At 50.5% G+C, this 15077-nt stretch overlaps 1 protein-coding gene across 2 annotated transcripts; it reads left to right on the forward strand.

Moving 5' to 3' along the window:
* Positions 1 to 459: 459 nt before the first annotated feature.
* On the forward strand, positions 460 to 14645 carry LGALS12 (galectin 12). Of its 2 annotated transcripts, XM_030570977.1 has the most exons (9): positions 460 to 572; positions 4563 to 4651; positions 8079 to 8289; positions 9272 to 9391; positions 9828 to 9866; positions 10997 to 11023; positions 11396 to 11484; positions 12680 to 12842; positions 13643 to 14642. In XM_030570977.1, exons 1-9 carry the CDS (start codon positions 519 to 521, stop codon positions 13787 to 13789), a joined length of 939 nt encoding a protein of 312 aa, XP_030426837.1. In that variant the 5' UTR covers positions 460 to 518; the 3' UTR covers positions 13790 to 14642. The 2 variants fall into 2 exon arrangements, with proteins under 2 accessions (XP_030426837.1, XP_030426838.1); XM_030570978.1 differs by lacking the exon at positions 12680 to 12842 and having other exon boundaries at positions 13643 to 14645.
* The last annotated feature ends 432 nt before the right edge of the window (positions 14646 to 15077 follow it).

Below are 15077 nucleotides of genomic sequence, written 5' to 3' on the forward strand. Positions count from 1 at the left end.
GCAAATGCTAAAAGAAGCTTGATCCCTAAAGGCTTAAAAACAATAAATAAACAGAAAGTAAATTAAATAAACTCAGCATTTATTACTGTGTTTTTTTCTAACCTTGTGATTTTTAAGCCAAGCTCATGATTTCTTGGAGGGAGCCGATTTATGAACTCCTAGGGTGGGCTGTGGGCAATATTGCTAACTCATGATTTTTTTACACTCCGTTTTAACAACACTGCATGAGTCAACAGCCCAAACACTCAGTGGGTCAGACCCTCAGCTGGTGCCAAGGGCTGTAAGCCAGTTAACACCAGCTGAAGATCTTTGTCAGCATTTCCCTGATAATTGAAGAGGGCACTAGGACCCTGCATGGAGTGTGAAAGAACCAAAATCTGCCTAGGAGTGAAGCTGCTAGGGATTGCTATTAAAATATTTCTCTCCACCCAGTGTGATTGCATCATGTGACTGCTCCAAGTTCTAAGGTTCCCTGCTGGAAGCTGAAGGTAACTGTTGGGTTTTAGGATTTTCAAGCCATGGGCCCCACTTCTCCGGTAGATTTCATCCTCCAGCCCCCAGTTTTCCACCCGGTGAGTAATCCCTGTGATCTGTGCCTAGGGGCAGCCAGCATGCAGTGAAATCAAAGATCAGTTCACTCCTACTTCTGGCCTTTGCCCAGTTTCCTGTGTTCTTATAGCTGAATCATGCTGTGTTAGGTGGGTGAGAGTCCAAAGACAAGGTATTGCATTGAAAGAGGAGTGGCTCCAGCCAGGTTTAAATGGGTGTGTCTGAGAACAGCATATAGCTCCTGCACTCCCATTGTTCATATTGTGGCAGCGGCCTTACTCATGGACCATGATCCTATGGTGCTAGATGCTGTACAAACAGAGCAAAAAGGCAGTCCCTGCCCCAGAGAGCTCCCAAGCTAATGTCACCCTCCTCTCTCTTTCCCTCATGGGCCAAGTTGTGTTTTGTTTCTGCAAAAGAGGCAATTTGTTCTCTGAATGTCTCAAACCTTGGGGTGCCTAACACAAAGCCCCCTAAAAAGGCTCTGATTGCCCAGAGGGTGAGTGCTTGCCATTTGCTTTAAAACAGGCGGGTGGGGGTGGGGGAGGGGGTTGGTTTTCTCAAGGGATCTCAAGATGGGTGCTATCAAATATCTGACAGCTGACCTCACTTCCTGGCAAGCTGCCTCCTTGAGTCCCTGCTGCAGTAGGGACTGTCTGACTTGATCTTAAATCTAGGGAAAGCCAGACTTTTAAAGGGTTAACCCCCAAGGCCTGCATGTGTGACTAGTTTAGCTGGAATCTCATTTTAAGCTCCTCTGTGCAGCTGTGTTTGCTTGTTTGGGGAGAGGGGACTAATCGGGTTATCACTAAACTTTTTGGCCATCAGGCTGTTCTCTGCACAAAGATCTTTCTCTTGATCCTTTCTGGACTGATCATGTGAAACTCTGGCCATGTCTACATCTAAAATTTTGCAGCGCTGGTTGTTACAGCTGTATTAGTACAGCTGTATAGGGCCAGCGCTGCAGAGTGGCCACACTTACAGCAACCAGCGCTGCAAGTGGTGTTAGATGTGGCCACACTGCAGCGCTGTTGGGCGGCTTCAAGGGGGGTTCGGGGAACGCGAGAGCAAACCGGGAAAGGAGACCAGCTTCGCCGCGGTTTGCTCTCGCGTTCCCCGAACCACCCTGCAAACCGCAGGGAAGGAGACCTGCTTGCTCGGGGTTCCAGGAACGAGAGAGCAAACCGGGAAAGGAGACCAGCTTCGCCGCGGTTTGCTCTCGCGTTCCCCGAACCACCCTGCAAACCGCAGGGAAGGAGACCTGCTTGCTCGGGGTTCCGGGAACGCGAGAGCAAGCCGGGGAAGGAGACCAGCTTGATTACCAGAGGCTTCCTCCTTCCGCGGAGGTCAAGAAAAGCGCTGGTAAGTGTCTACATTGGATTACCAGCGCTGGATCACCAGCGCTGGATCTACACCCGAGCCAAAACGGGAGTACAGCCAGCGCTGCAAACAGGGAGTTGCAGCGCTGGTGATGCCCTGCAGATGTGTACACCTTCAAAGTTGCAGCGCTGTAACTCCCTCACCAGCGCTGCAACTTTCTGATGTAGACGAGCCCTCTGTAAAGTGCAGAAACTTCAGCTGAGACCAGGCAGGCAGTTGCTCGTTTCCTTAAATCAAGTCAGTCCTAGCTCAGGAGGTTGGGGTTGTGGTTTCAGTTTTGGCTCTGCTAAACCCAGGCATCTACTCTACAAAAAGATGCTGTTTTTTTAGCTCCTGAATCCATTATACCCCCAATTCTCCCCAAAGTTTAGAGGGTTTCATATAAAACATTCTGGCTTTTAATCATCTCTGGTCAACTAGCTGATCACCAATGGGGAGAAGGGCTGGTGCTTAGGGTCTGTATTATTTTAATACCCTTGTGTGTCTGATTGCATCTCCCCCACCACACCCCATGGCTTTTGGTTTGAATAGATTTTTTTTCCCATCTACTTAGCCCAGGAATTTCAGAACACAGCACTGACCACTAGCCATTGAGCTGAAGCAATAACTGGTGTCTGATACCCTGGGAAACAGAGGCACAGAAAGGGAAAGAAGTGAGGGTTTCTTGTGCAAGGTCACTCAGTGAATCAGCAGCAGAGTTGGAGATAGAACTTGGGTGTCTTAACTCCCAGTTGCCCCAGCTAATCTGCTCTTGTTTTAAGGCACCATGAGACCCTATTCCCCTCCCAAAGCTGGGCATAGAACCCAGGAGTCCTGGCTCCCAACCAGGGCCGTCCTTAGGCATAAGCAACATAGGCAGCTGCGTAGGGCACCTGAAAATTTGGGGCACCACTGGGTCTTAGTGTCCACTCTCTTGTTTTCCTATCCCTGTTCTGACCCTTCCTGCAGGCTCCCACAGATGGCTGCTCTAGCCTGGTGAGCCTTCCTTGGGAGGGAATCTAGTAGTTAAAAGTGAAAAAACCTCCAGCCTGCCAGACGTATTAGCACAACATTGAAACTGTTAAAGAGACATTCAAGGGGTAATAAAGCCATTTAACAGGCATTTGCCAACCCCAAGGTATATATATACTGACAGGTTTCAGAGTGGTAATCCTGTTAGTCTGTATCAGCAAAATCAAGGACGAGTCCTTGTGTCACCTCAAAGACTAACAAATTATTTGGGCATAAGCTTTTGTGGACTAGAACCCATTTCATCAGATGTCCAGGAAAGCTTATGCCCAAATAAATTTTTATACTGTCAGTTTCTGACTTTACTGACAAAAACAGTTGTGCATTAATGTAATATTTACACAGAACATGTCAGTCTACAGGACCTTAGTTTAAAATTTGCTTTAAAAATATTTCATTAGTGAGCTGGTGAAGATTATAAAATCACATTTCTAAAAAATGCTTGCATAGAGTTTTAGATGCACAATCATCCTTAGCCTTAAATGTGTGGATCTTCAGACATAGTTTTTTAAATAAATCCTTCAAAAGACCTCCCTTATCTAAAATACACATTTTAATTACTATAGTTAAAAAAAAAAAAGTGCTTCCAAGTCTTCTTGTCCTTTCTGTCCATCCCTTCACCACCTCTCTCCCCACTGAAGAGAGCCCTTAAAGGGACAACAGTCCTTCCCTTCCAGATAGCTGGACAAAGAGTTCCCTTTCTTTACTTCTATCTGAAAAACTAGTTTTAAAAGAACCCTCCAGCAAAATCAGTACCTTAGTAAGACAAAATCCTTGTTATACCTAAAATCTTTGGAAACCTATTTTTTTAAAGTTGGTGAAATTTCATAACCATGTCTCTTGTTATGGAGATCACACAAAGTAAATTACTGTTCCCTTTTTCTAAAAGCAATGAGCATTGTTATGAACACACTAAACCTCTCTGATTAATTTAAAAGAATGTCTTTGTTTCAGTGAGTTAAATATGTAGTAATCTGGAATGCTGGCTTAAGATTTGAGTACATTTAAAATATAAATTCAATTTAGAAATACTGATGAAGAAAATGTAAAACAGAGAAGAGCTGCATCATGTATTCCATTATATGTAATGTTGTATTCAGCAGGACAGCTGACTCACCCTTACTATGAAGTTTTTGCAAATAAATCTCTGACAAACTTCAGGGCATATCAAAAAACCTGTGACTGACATTTTTCATTCCCAAATTTTAGTGCTTTTAATTAGGTACTTTCTTCATGTCCATTCTGCATGAGGGAGAGTGCATGGAAGTCTCTGCAGGGAACTATGACTCTCCGCCACCATGAGGCAGGCTGGGCATCTCATTATCCTTTGCTGTCAAGTCCCTCCTCCCCCTCCCCTACTAGGCTGTGAGCTTGGGCTGCCATCTGGCATAGGGGCACCAGTTTAATAATACTGCGTAGGGCCCCATAAATCCTAAGGACAGCCCTGACCCCAACTGAGCACAAATGAGAGCCTCCCCTCCCAGCCTCCCAACTCTCTAGATCCCATTCTCCTCCCAGAGCTGGAGAGAGACCCCAAGAGTCCAGTGTTACCAGTCAGAGCTCCCAGACTCTCCCATTTCCAACATCAATATGGGTCCCTCTCCTCCACCCCATGTCCATTTCAGGTGCTCCCGTACATCACGACGATCTTCGGTGGCTTGACCCATGGGAAGATGGTTCTGGTGCAGGGCGTGGTCCTTGCAGAGGCCGAAAGGTAAAAGGCTATTTCCTGGGACTCGGGCTGCTCATCCTACTCGAACCCCTTGATTCATGGCTCTTGCAGTCAGACAGAAAATGCACTAGTTCAGTGGCTGCTGGGAGTTAATGTGTTGAACCCTCTGATTTTACAGCGCTCACATGAGCTGTAGCTAGTTTCCTTTAGTCAGGGAGTTTCAGGATCCTTCCAGTCCTGTACAAGGCTGGGTCAGGAATTCCCTTGTCTATGGTACCACTCTATGGGCCTGATTCTTAGCTACACTGAGGCCTTTCTTGCGGCATAAGTAGGTGGAGGTGCTCTCCTGTTATATGGGAATCCCTGACTGCTGTACCAACTATGCCATAGTTCCTCTGGCCTTACACCACTGTGACTTGGGAGACCTGGGTTATATGCCCACCTCGGCCATTGTCAGAGTGCATTATGCTACAGCTAGTATCTGCTTCACAGGAGCCATTGGGGAGAGGTATGGATTAGAGCAGCCTGGAGCCAGCTCTAACTTACTCCTGGGAACAAAGCCGGCTAAAAGTAGGGCTGGGCTTTTTTCCACTTTGTTGGTGATTTTTGAAAATGACCCGTTTTGGGTCAATGCTTACTTTGGGGATGCTTACTTGGAGCCAAAACAAAAGATTTGAGTTTTGATTATTTTTTTTTAACATCTTTGAATTTAATAACATTAGAGGCAACTTCAAAACAAACAAATCACTGAAAATATTTTAAAAATTTGCTTTTTTTTCCCTTCAAAATGAACAATTTGGCAAAACCTTCTAGTGTCACTAAATCTGCATTTCCTCCCCCATCCCCCCCCCTCCAAAAAAAATTCAGCCAAAAATGTTCTCTCAGCTCCTGTTTGAAGCCACCAAGGGATGGGGTTGGGCAATCCCTGGACTCCAGGAGAGTCAGCCTCCAAGCAGGGAGTTATGAGTTCTAGTCCCTCCTTGACGAGGGGCTAGAGGGCTCTGTGCTATTCTCTTCTTCCCAGGGAAGCATGAGTGAGAACCACTCTGGGGTGTCTCCACTTCACATATGTAGTTTAAGCATGAAATGGGTTTAATTTTATGAATTTGCTGAGGTCCCTGGTAGGTTTTAAAGCTGAAATCTAACAAACTAGATATACCAACTGGATATGTGTTATCGGCATTGTTAGAATGGAATAAACCCTTTTTACTGAGTCCAGGGAGCATTAGCTAAGTAATTCAGTGTTTGGTTCTATTTAGGTCAACTTTAAACTTGAAGAATATTTCTTAAATCGAGACACTTGCTTATTCTCAACCAATCAACAGTTCAGCTATTCACTCAGAACCACATCAGCATATAATCAATAGTTCATTAATCAAGTGTAGACCACCGTGTTCTAGGCACGTGCTGACCGCACAATGTTGTCTTGCAAGCACTTGTAGTGGACTATGGATGAGGCTCGGCAATTACACCAAGGACCAGTGAAAATCACCAAGATTTCTTATCATGTTTACTCCTGTCATCAGTTCTTTAGTACCTAGCACACTTATCACCTTTCCAGTATCCTCCAAGGAGTAAGGAGTCATTTGTTAAGGGAGCAGGCCCGGCTGTTTGGATGGATTGGTTTAGAATAGCAAAAGCAATTTGCTTAAATTTATAGTTCAAATCTCTTAAGTCAGTTTGCTTGGACTTATGAAGGAGGCCATGCCTATAGCAATAGTTACAATCTCTAAACTAGGGTTACTTGAAGTCCTGCTAAAGAGCATTGGCTCAGCAAGATAACCTACAGGTATTAATGCTAAAAACAGAAGAAGAAATACAATCCTTGCAGTGAGATTTTGTTTTCTGTGTCTTCTGTTAAACCCTCCGAGTATTGGTTTCACTGGGGATTCTGCAGCTTCTTTGTGGGTTCAGTTAACTCTTGTCAGTCCTTTGACCCTGGATGGGGCAAGGGGTGTCTTTCCCACATAGGGATTCATCAGAACTCTGGGGTCCCACCTGGCTACCTCAGTTCTATATACTCTGATTTCAGGGCTTATTGGAGGGGGCTATCCTATGGTTTCTATTGGTTACTTGCCAAGTGGCTCTTGGCTTTCAGCTTTCTCAGTTTCTCTGCTGCTTCTGTCCATGTTCGGTAAATGGGGCACAGGCTTACTAGCGGCATCTCCCAGTCAGTGGCACAGCAGGGGTACTAAGGCAGGCTTCCTGCCTGTCCTGGCACCATGGACCGTGCTGTGCCCTGGAAGTGGCCAGCAGCAGGTCCCAGCTCCTAGGTGGAGGGGCACAAGTGGCTCTGCATGGCTCTCGCCTGCAGGCACACTTGTTCCCCAACACTCCCATTGGCAGGGAACCAGCCAATGGGAGTGTGGAGCCGCTGCTTGGGGAGGGGGCAGTGTGTGGAGCCACCTAGGAGCTGGACCTGCTGCGGCCCAGCTCAGCTGTGTGCTAAAGGCTGCCAGTGTGCTACGGTTGCCAGCTTCCCAGGTGCCCGGCATGCAGGGGTCTGGGCTACCCGGTGGGGTCCAGGGCTCCTGGCTGGCCCCACGGGGGCAGGGGTCTGGGGCAGCCACCCAGTCCTGCGAGCTGTGGGGTCCAGGGCAGCCATACGGTGGGGGAGGGTCAAGGGCTCCTGGCTGGCCCTGCGAGCTCCGGGGTCCAGGGCTGGGGCAGCCAGCCCACTGCATGTGGCGGGGTCCGGGGCACTAAGTTGAGAACCACTGCTGTAAACAAACAGCATGTCCATGCTATCATGGCGCAGCTATGACCCTGCAGCTGCCATTGTTTAGACACTACTTACAGCAACGGAAGGGGGGGGTTCCATCGATGCAGTTAATCCACCCTCCACCCCCCACATGAGGCAGTAGCTGGGCCAATGGAAGGATTCTTCTCTTGACCTAGCCATGTCTACTCCAACGGCTAGGTCAACTTTCCCACGGCGCACAGGGTGTGACACTTGTTGCAGCCCTCAGTGACTTAGCTAGGTCGATCTAAGTTAAAGTGTTGAGCAGGTCTACGAGATGAAGTCTTTTCTGTAAATAAATTTTGGGACTCTTTGATCTGAGAAACTAGCAATAGCTGGAAGGTTCCTTCTCCAGCCAGAATTCTCATTCCTTGGGAACTGTGCATTTTAACAGAAGCTTAATTAATGCTCTCTAGACGAGATGTCCCACCTCTTGACTCTCATTGTCTTTAGCTCCAAAAGGGAGCTAAGGTTTGGGGTAGGCATAAGAGCTAATGCCACCAGATAGGTGAATGGGCAGAAAGAACTTGTCACCATCCTAATTTCAAGGTGTATTTGTATGTCTCTGCCTCTCACAGCTACCTTAGTTCCCCCAAACTGAGGTTCAGGCCCCAGATTTGCAAATATCCTGGACTCCAGCAGAGTCAGCTTGTCATTGCCTAGCACTGGGAAGAGAACCCAGGAGTCCATGTAGTGCCCCCCACTCCCACTCTGTGCTCTGTCCCCCAGGTTCCAGGTGGATTTCCAGTGTGGCTGCAGTCTGATGCCCCGGCCGGACATTGCCGTCCACTTCAACCCCCGCTTCCGCTCCCGGCCTCATGTAATCTGCAACACCCTGCAGAACGGGCGCTGGCTGGAGGAGACCAAGTTCCCCCACCTCCCTCTCAAGAGGGGAGAGGCCTTCCAGCTGCTCTTCCTCTTTGGGCAGGATGAGGTGCAGGTGAAGAGTGGTGGGTGGAGCCCTAGCTTGTAGCTGGGTGTTTGGGGCTTATTGGAAATCTGGGAAGTGGATGGGCACAAGCCCGACCATGTCTACAGGTCCCTTCCCCTGCCTTGGGTCTTGGGGTGCTTGGGTGTTCCTGTGGCTACTACATGTGTCCCCACCCATCCCCCAATGGGGGCTAGGGGTTCCCATGGCTACAAGCCCTTCATCCTGGTAGGCTCAGGGGTTCCCATGGCTATGTGGCAGGTCTTCTTCCCCCCACAGCCTTCAGTGTGCTGGTGGTAGCAGCTCCAGGGTGGTACCTGGAACTGCAGTGGGATGACTGTCTCCTAATGGAGATCCAAGTACAGAGAGGCCACAGGCTGTCTCTGACCCCTGTTATCAGCCCCTAGGGGCAGGTGTGTACTCAGTGCCTCCCCCCACCAGGAGTTCTGGTCCCAGGGGCCCTGTCCAACACTGCCCTGCAGCCCCTTAGTGCCAGTGAGCACTGGTGCAAAGAAGGCCACAGGGGAGCTGGGTGGGGGCGAAGGTCCCCTTGGAGTAGCTCTGGTGCAGGGGCTCCCAAGTGTAGCAGCCCTGGCACAGGGAGAGGACCTGGACAGGACTGCCCTCTGGCTATTCTGTGCCAGTAGGAGGCATTAAAGGTGGGGCAGCCCCTCAGCCTGCCCATGCTGACCCTGGCAGCTCCTGAATAGGGGAGACATACAGGGGTGAGCCTGGCTCTCTGCTGGCTTAGGCCAAGGTCTCACTGGCATGACTCCACAGGGCTCTCTTGAATTACACTGGGGTGACTGAGAGCAGCATCAACCCCATAACTTATGGGTGGGGAAAGAAAAAGGGCAAGACCTTCAGCATGTGCAACTAGATGTAGCTGGTGTAAGTGGCCCCTCTGACGCCCTGGTGACCATGGTTACCCCAGCTGGCTGCTGAGATCTTGCCCTTTCAGGGAGCTGAACTCCTCCCCTCTCCCTCTCTCCAGGTGAGTGTGAATGGGCAGCACTTCCTCCAGTACCGCTCCCGCCTGCCCCTGGCCCGAGTGGACACTGTAGGGGTGTTTGGCGACATCATGGTGAAGAGCCTGGCCTTCCTGCGCAGCAATGTAATCCCCTCCGTGGGGCAAACCAATAGGGTGATGGGGCACCTGCTTCAGGGAGGGGAGTTAGTGAGTGGGTGGGTGGGGGGGAATAAGCCCCGGTATAGAGGGAATGAGGGTGCACACAGAAGCATGGGGGCAGTTGAGGACACCTTGAGCCCTTGGCATGAGAAAGGGGGGTGGGAACTGCAGGGAGTCCCTGAAAGAGTGGGGGCGGGGGAGAGGGAAAGGGAGGGTGGCAACCAGGGAGCTGGGATGGAGGGATGCAAGGGGCTCTGATGTGCACAATGAGCTCAGCCACAAGCAATGAGGTGTGAGAGCCCAATTAACATCAGCTGGGGATCTGACTCCAGGAATGCCAATGGAGCAATCCCTGATTTACACTGGCTGTGAATCAGGGCCACAGTCCTTAACACACTCTCTCTTTCTCCTGCATGGGCAGCCCTTTGACGCCAGCCAAACTGAGTACCCTGTTGCTCACGTGAGTCCAGCTGAATGTCTCAGCACCAACCCAAGGGGCCAGCGGGTGTTCCCTTGTAGTGCTCCCTCCATCATCGGCACCAGCTTGAGCCTCCCTCCTATGAGACAATCGTGGTCTGTTTGCAGGGGCAGCTGGCTGAGGTTTTCTAAAGCCCCTGGGGAGGTTAAGGGGATGCCTGGCCATAGACACTCCCAATGGGGTCTGATTGTTGAGGCAGCACTGGTCACTTTGAAAATCGGGTGCTGGAGTTGAGCAGCAACCCCTGAAATATGAAGCACCCGCAAATTGCCAGCCCTTCTGGGAACTCTTGGTCTTAAATTTAGGTGTCTGTCCCTGACAAATCCCAGCATGTGCCCCATCGTGGATAGCTCCGCAGCAGACTATCCATTCCCTGGTGTGTCGGCTGAGTAGGGAAGCCAGCTTAGGGGCCCTTAAGCCACCCCTCCCTGATCACAGCACATCAGGGCTTGCCTCTGCTTCCATGACCCCCATGGGGCTCTGCAGGGGGGCAGAAAGCCAGAGCATTGGCCTGCCCCAGCCGCACCCCCAATCTATACTGCTGGCCAGCCCCATACACCCCAGCAAAGTCAGTTCTAGGGTGGGGGGACTTGGTGTCTTCCCCTATTCATATCGCGGTAGTACATAGGAGCCCCTGTCACAGACCATCGTGGTAGGTGCTGTACAAACACATGGCAAAAACCCAGTCCCTGCCTCAAAGAGCTTCCAATCTGTGGTCCTTTTGCATCTCATAGCTGACAGATCGGAGGAGTAGAGGTTGTTAGCGTAGAGGGAATGACATACCATCCTGGGTCCTGTAGCAACCCATCTAGGGATCTGTGCTGTGCCTGGTGCTGTTCTCTTAATGCAGCTGGTGCCAGAGCCTCCAGTCTCACCCAATGTCTTCAGCCTCTAATAATGCATTGCTGCAGCAGTGCAACAGTCTGTCTGAAGCTGAATTGTCCATGCAGCCTCATGCAGGTGGTTCTGAGCTACAGACTGTTCTGGGGGAGGGGGCATGGGAGTGTGTGCTGTTCTCTTCACCCCTCACCGTGAGCACGTGCAACAGGCATGTCCTCACGCAAGTGCAGCTCTGTCCTTTTAACTTTTTCTCCTCTCCTTCCTCCCTTTAGCCAATGCAGCTGAACAGCTCCAAGCTGGTGAGTGAAGCCTGTCTCTGTGATCTCTAACGGGCAGGTTCCTGCACCTGTGAGGCAGCTTGGTTTGATCTGACAGGGTGGTTGAAATTTGAGGGGCAGGTTGCAGCTGCTAGCAGAAGTTCTGTGTGGAGGGATGGGCTGCAGGGGGGACTTTTGCACAGGATGCCAGTACTGCTGTGCTTTAACCATGGAGGGTTGTATTGTGGGGGCCTGCTGGATTGGTCCCAGTGATAATTTGGGGTACCCCAGGCCTGATCCCAGACCTCTTCCCCCCCCCCCCCCGCACAATGGCTTCTTACGTAGGATCCCACTGGGGCTTGTACTTCTGTGGCTTAAAGGCTAATAGTAGCACCTGGACTTTTCCTTCCGCAGGCTGTGCCATACTGCCACCCGCTCCCCCATGGACTTGCATCAAGAGACACCATTACAGTGAGGGGACTGGTTTGCCCAGTACCAGAGGGGTAAGTATCTGTCCAAACCTCACTCCCTCTTGACGAGCATCTAACTCCCAGCTCCATATCTGCTGCACTAGGTGTGACTCATCAGGGACCATTCTGATCAGCCAGTCTGACCTCTGGCTTGTGCTGTGCAGAGAGATCCGCCCAGGGAATTCCTCAGGGAGCCCTGGAAACTGTGCTGAAGCAGAAACATAAATTGCTGTCCTGGGCAGGTCTGGAACCCATGACAATCTTGCTGAAGCAAAGGGGAATCCTGGTGAATGGCATCAATGAAAAGGTCTTTGGCTGCAGCTCTTAGAGGAAAGTCCAGTGACACTCTGCTATAACACAATAATTGGGGCCCAAAAAACGGGATCGTGATAAATGTGGGGTCACGGTATAGCGGGGTTATGAAAATTTACCATTTCCAGCTCGTCAGTTTCTCTTGGGCAGAAAACGACTTGCATTTGCGAACTGCCCATAACGGTAACTGAAAGGATGTAGTAATAATTAGTGACAGCACAAGCTAATCGACCTATTAAATGAGCCAGAACTAGCCTGAGAGTGGCTGGGTTTGGACTTTCAAAAGCGGAGTTTTGGGACCGGCAGACTGGGGCTGGAGCAGCTCTGGAGAGAACTGTACAAAGGCACTCAACCGACTCCCCTCCACCTGGAGAGCTAATTGCAATGTTTGACGCTGAGGAGTTGCTGATATTCAGAGCAGAGTTCGTGCCACTGTTTCTGTAGCATTCCTCCCAGCTGTCAGCCTTCTCCAGCAGCAGGGGCTCTCAGCCATGCAGTGAGAGAGGGAAACACTTGGGGAGAGCAGGGGAGACGTGCAAGGGGCAGAGGAAGAGCGAGGAGCAGCTGGGGAGGAAAATGGCTCTTCTTGCCAAAAGGAGAAGCGGGGGTAGGGGGGAAGAGGCAGTGGGGAAGGCACTTTTTGCTTGGGGCGGCCGGAGCCACCTTATGATCGCATTATATCCAAATTCGCATTTATCATGGGGCGCCTTATAGCAGTGTTTCACTGTACCTGTAGTCATGCACCATGTTCCATAAATACATGCTCTGCCCACCAGGGGTCAGCTGTGACACACACACACACACACACACACACACACACACACACACACACACACACACACACACACTATGCAGGTGCGTGTGCAACCTTCCGGTGGCCCACCTACCATGTCTCTGAGCTAAACCTACCCTGCAGATTCAGCCTGAGCCTGAGGGAAGACCCTTCCCATGTGCCCCTAAGACTCAACACCTGCTTCAGAACCAGAGCCCTGACGTGGAGCTCCTTCCCAGATGAGGCCCTGAGCCATGCAGAGAAAGTGGCAGCCTGCTTCCCCTTTCATCCCCAGCGCTTCTTTGAGGTAACGCTCTGTTGGCACAGAAGGAGCAGGGTCTGTCTCTTGCAGGCATAGCAAATGGGGCTCAGGCTGACTAATAACATCACTATGTGTAGCTGGGAATGAGGCAGTGCAGGGTGCAGTACTGCCTGCTGCCACTGTGGGTGCTCTGGCTATGGCTGTAATACTACCTGGAGGATCTCCTGGGGGTCCAGCCACTGCAGATCCAGCCCTGTTTGTCACCTGGGGCTGCATGTAACCCAGGGAGAAGGAACAGAGTACAGGGCTTCTGCACACGTTCTCTGCAGCCCCATCACCTGCACTGGGGTAGCTGCCGTCAGCATGCCCCGTAAGCTCATCAGTAGGACTGAGAGCCCCCTCCTCCCAGGACCACTGCCCCTGAAAATGTTCAAGCAGAGTGGGTTGAAGCTGGAGCCCAGAGCTTCAGTTCCTTACAACCCCTGGGCTGCCTCAGTCCTTCACAGGCACACAGCGGAGTTTCATGATCAGAATCCTCCCTCCATCTTCCCCAGGCCAAAGCTATTGTTCCCCGGCTCTTGTCCTCCCACCCTGTAGGGTGGCTGCAGCTCTGCAGAGCCATGTGAAGGAGGTGGGGGAAGAGTGGTGTTCCACTCCAGAGATGGCTGCATCTCAGCAAGCCAACTGGGGAGTGGGTGGAGGGCTGTAACTGCTACAGAAATACAGACTCACCTCCTCAGCTGGGGTAGTCTTGTTTCCACTGACTCCAAGGGAGTGATGCTCATTAACACCAGCTGGGATCTGGCCCATACCTGCCATCACATTCTCTGCCAATCCTCTTCTAGTTGCTGCTTGTCTGTGAGGAGGGGAGTTTCAAACTGGCACTCAACGGGATCCCCCTGGGACAGTTTGACACGCCTTGGGTCTCCTGGGACCGGATCGCAGAGCTGTGGATAGAGGGTGACGTCACACTCTACAGTGTCTTCTCCTGACCCCCTCACTGCCAGGAGTCTTGTGGGCTCTGCTGAGACTGCATGGACTGGACTGGGCCCTGTGTGTTTGAAGGAACTATTGCATGGGGTGGTGGGGCTGCCTTAGTGAGATAATCCAGCCTTCCTTCTGACTGACTCTCCACTTACCTGAACCCCCATGGCCTGGGCTGGCTAGAAGACTGCAGTGAATGCTAAGGAATGGGCCTTTCCTTGCACAGGGTGGCAGAAGCAGGTAAGCATGGGGTGGTCCTAGAGGCATCCTCAGTGCCCTCCTGGGTGACACAAAATGGTGATGGGACTCTTCCTTGCATGGAGTGACCGGTTCCAGCACTGGGCATGCACCGAATGGTTCTAGTGGGACCATCTGGTTCTCTCCAGCTGCCATATGGTTTGCTCTAAAGGGCTTGGTTATGTCCCTGGGCACCAGCTCTCCCTTGGCATGTATATTTGTTCTCCATCAAGGTTAGTTTGTTTGCTATTTTAATTGTAATAAAGTCTCTTTTCTGCAATGCTCTGTCTCTGCTGAGCCACCGGCACGGGGGGTGGGAGATGCAGAGTGCTCGGGTTGGGGTGAGGAGCTGTCCCATGTGAAAGATTAAACACCTTGGTGCCTTGAGCCTCTTGGCCTCTGATTCCCAGTTCCTGTGCTTGTAGCTTTAAGATATGTTTGTCCTTTTCCCACCTGTACTGTAGGGCCTGCTGGCTCCCTGTGGGCCTTGAGGCAAGTAGAAACCAGCCATAGTGAAGGGCATACTGGCCACATCCCCAATCCACCTCCTCACAGGTGTAACCTGCACCCACTTAGCGTGGTGGTCTGTCTTCTGCTGGTGATGGTTGAGCCACAGGAAGTTGACAAACCTATTACAGCCTCAGCTAACATAGTTCAGGCAGCAGAAGTGCCTGCTTGGCAATCCCAAGTTTGGTCCTTGCTGCATAGCTCAGGCATGGCCTGTTGAGCGCTGGTCAGAAACAGCTTCCTCCGTCCTGCGAAAATCCTCCTGTGTTGGGACAGAGCCAAAACTTGCAAATATATTGCAAAACCAGCTTTGTGAGGATGTGGTGGATTTTTTGTCATGGAAACATTTTTGTTTCTATTTCCACTATTTTCAATCTTCTATTTTTTTAAAAAAAGAAGCAAATTTGTGAAACAGAAGATCTATAATTTTTTCTTTGGAAGACAGGACCTTTTGACAGTCAACTTATTTTTTTTTAATCAGTTTCATCAAAATCCAAACAACTTTACTAAGAGTTTCAGTTTATAGAAGATTAATTTTTCTATCAGAAAATT

This window comes from Gopherus evgoodei, chromosome 7 (assembly GCF_007399415.2).
Source record: "Gopherus evgoodei ecotype Sinaloan lineage chromosome 7, rGopEvg1_v1.p, whole genome shotgun sequence".
NCBI lineage: Eukaryota > Metazoa > Chordata > Testudines > Testudinidae > Gopherus > Gopherus evgoodei.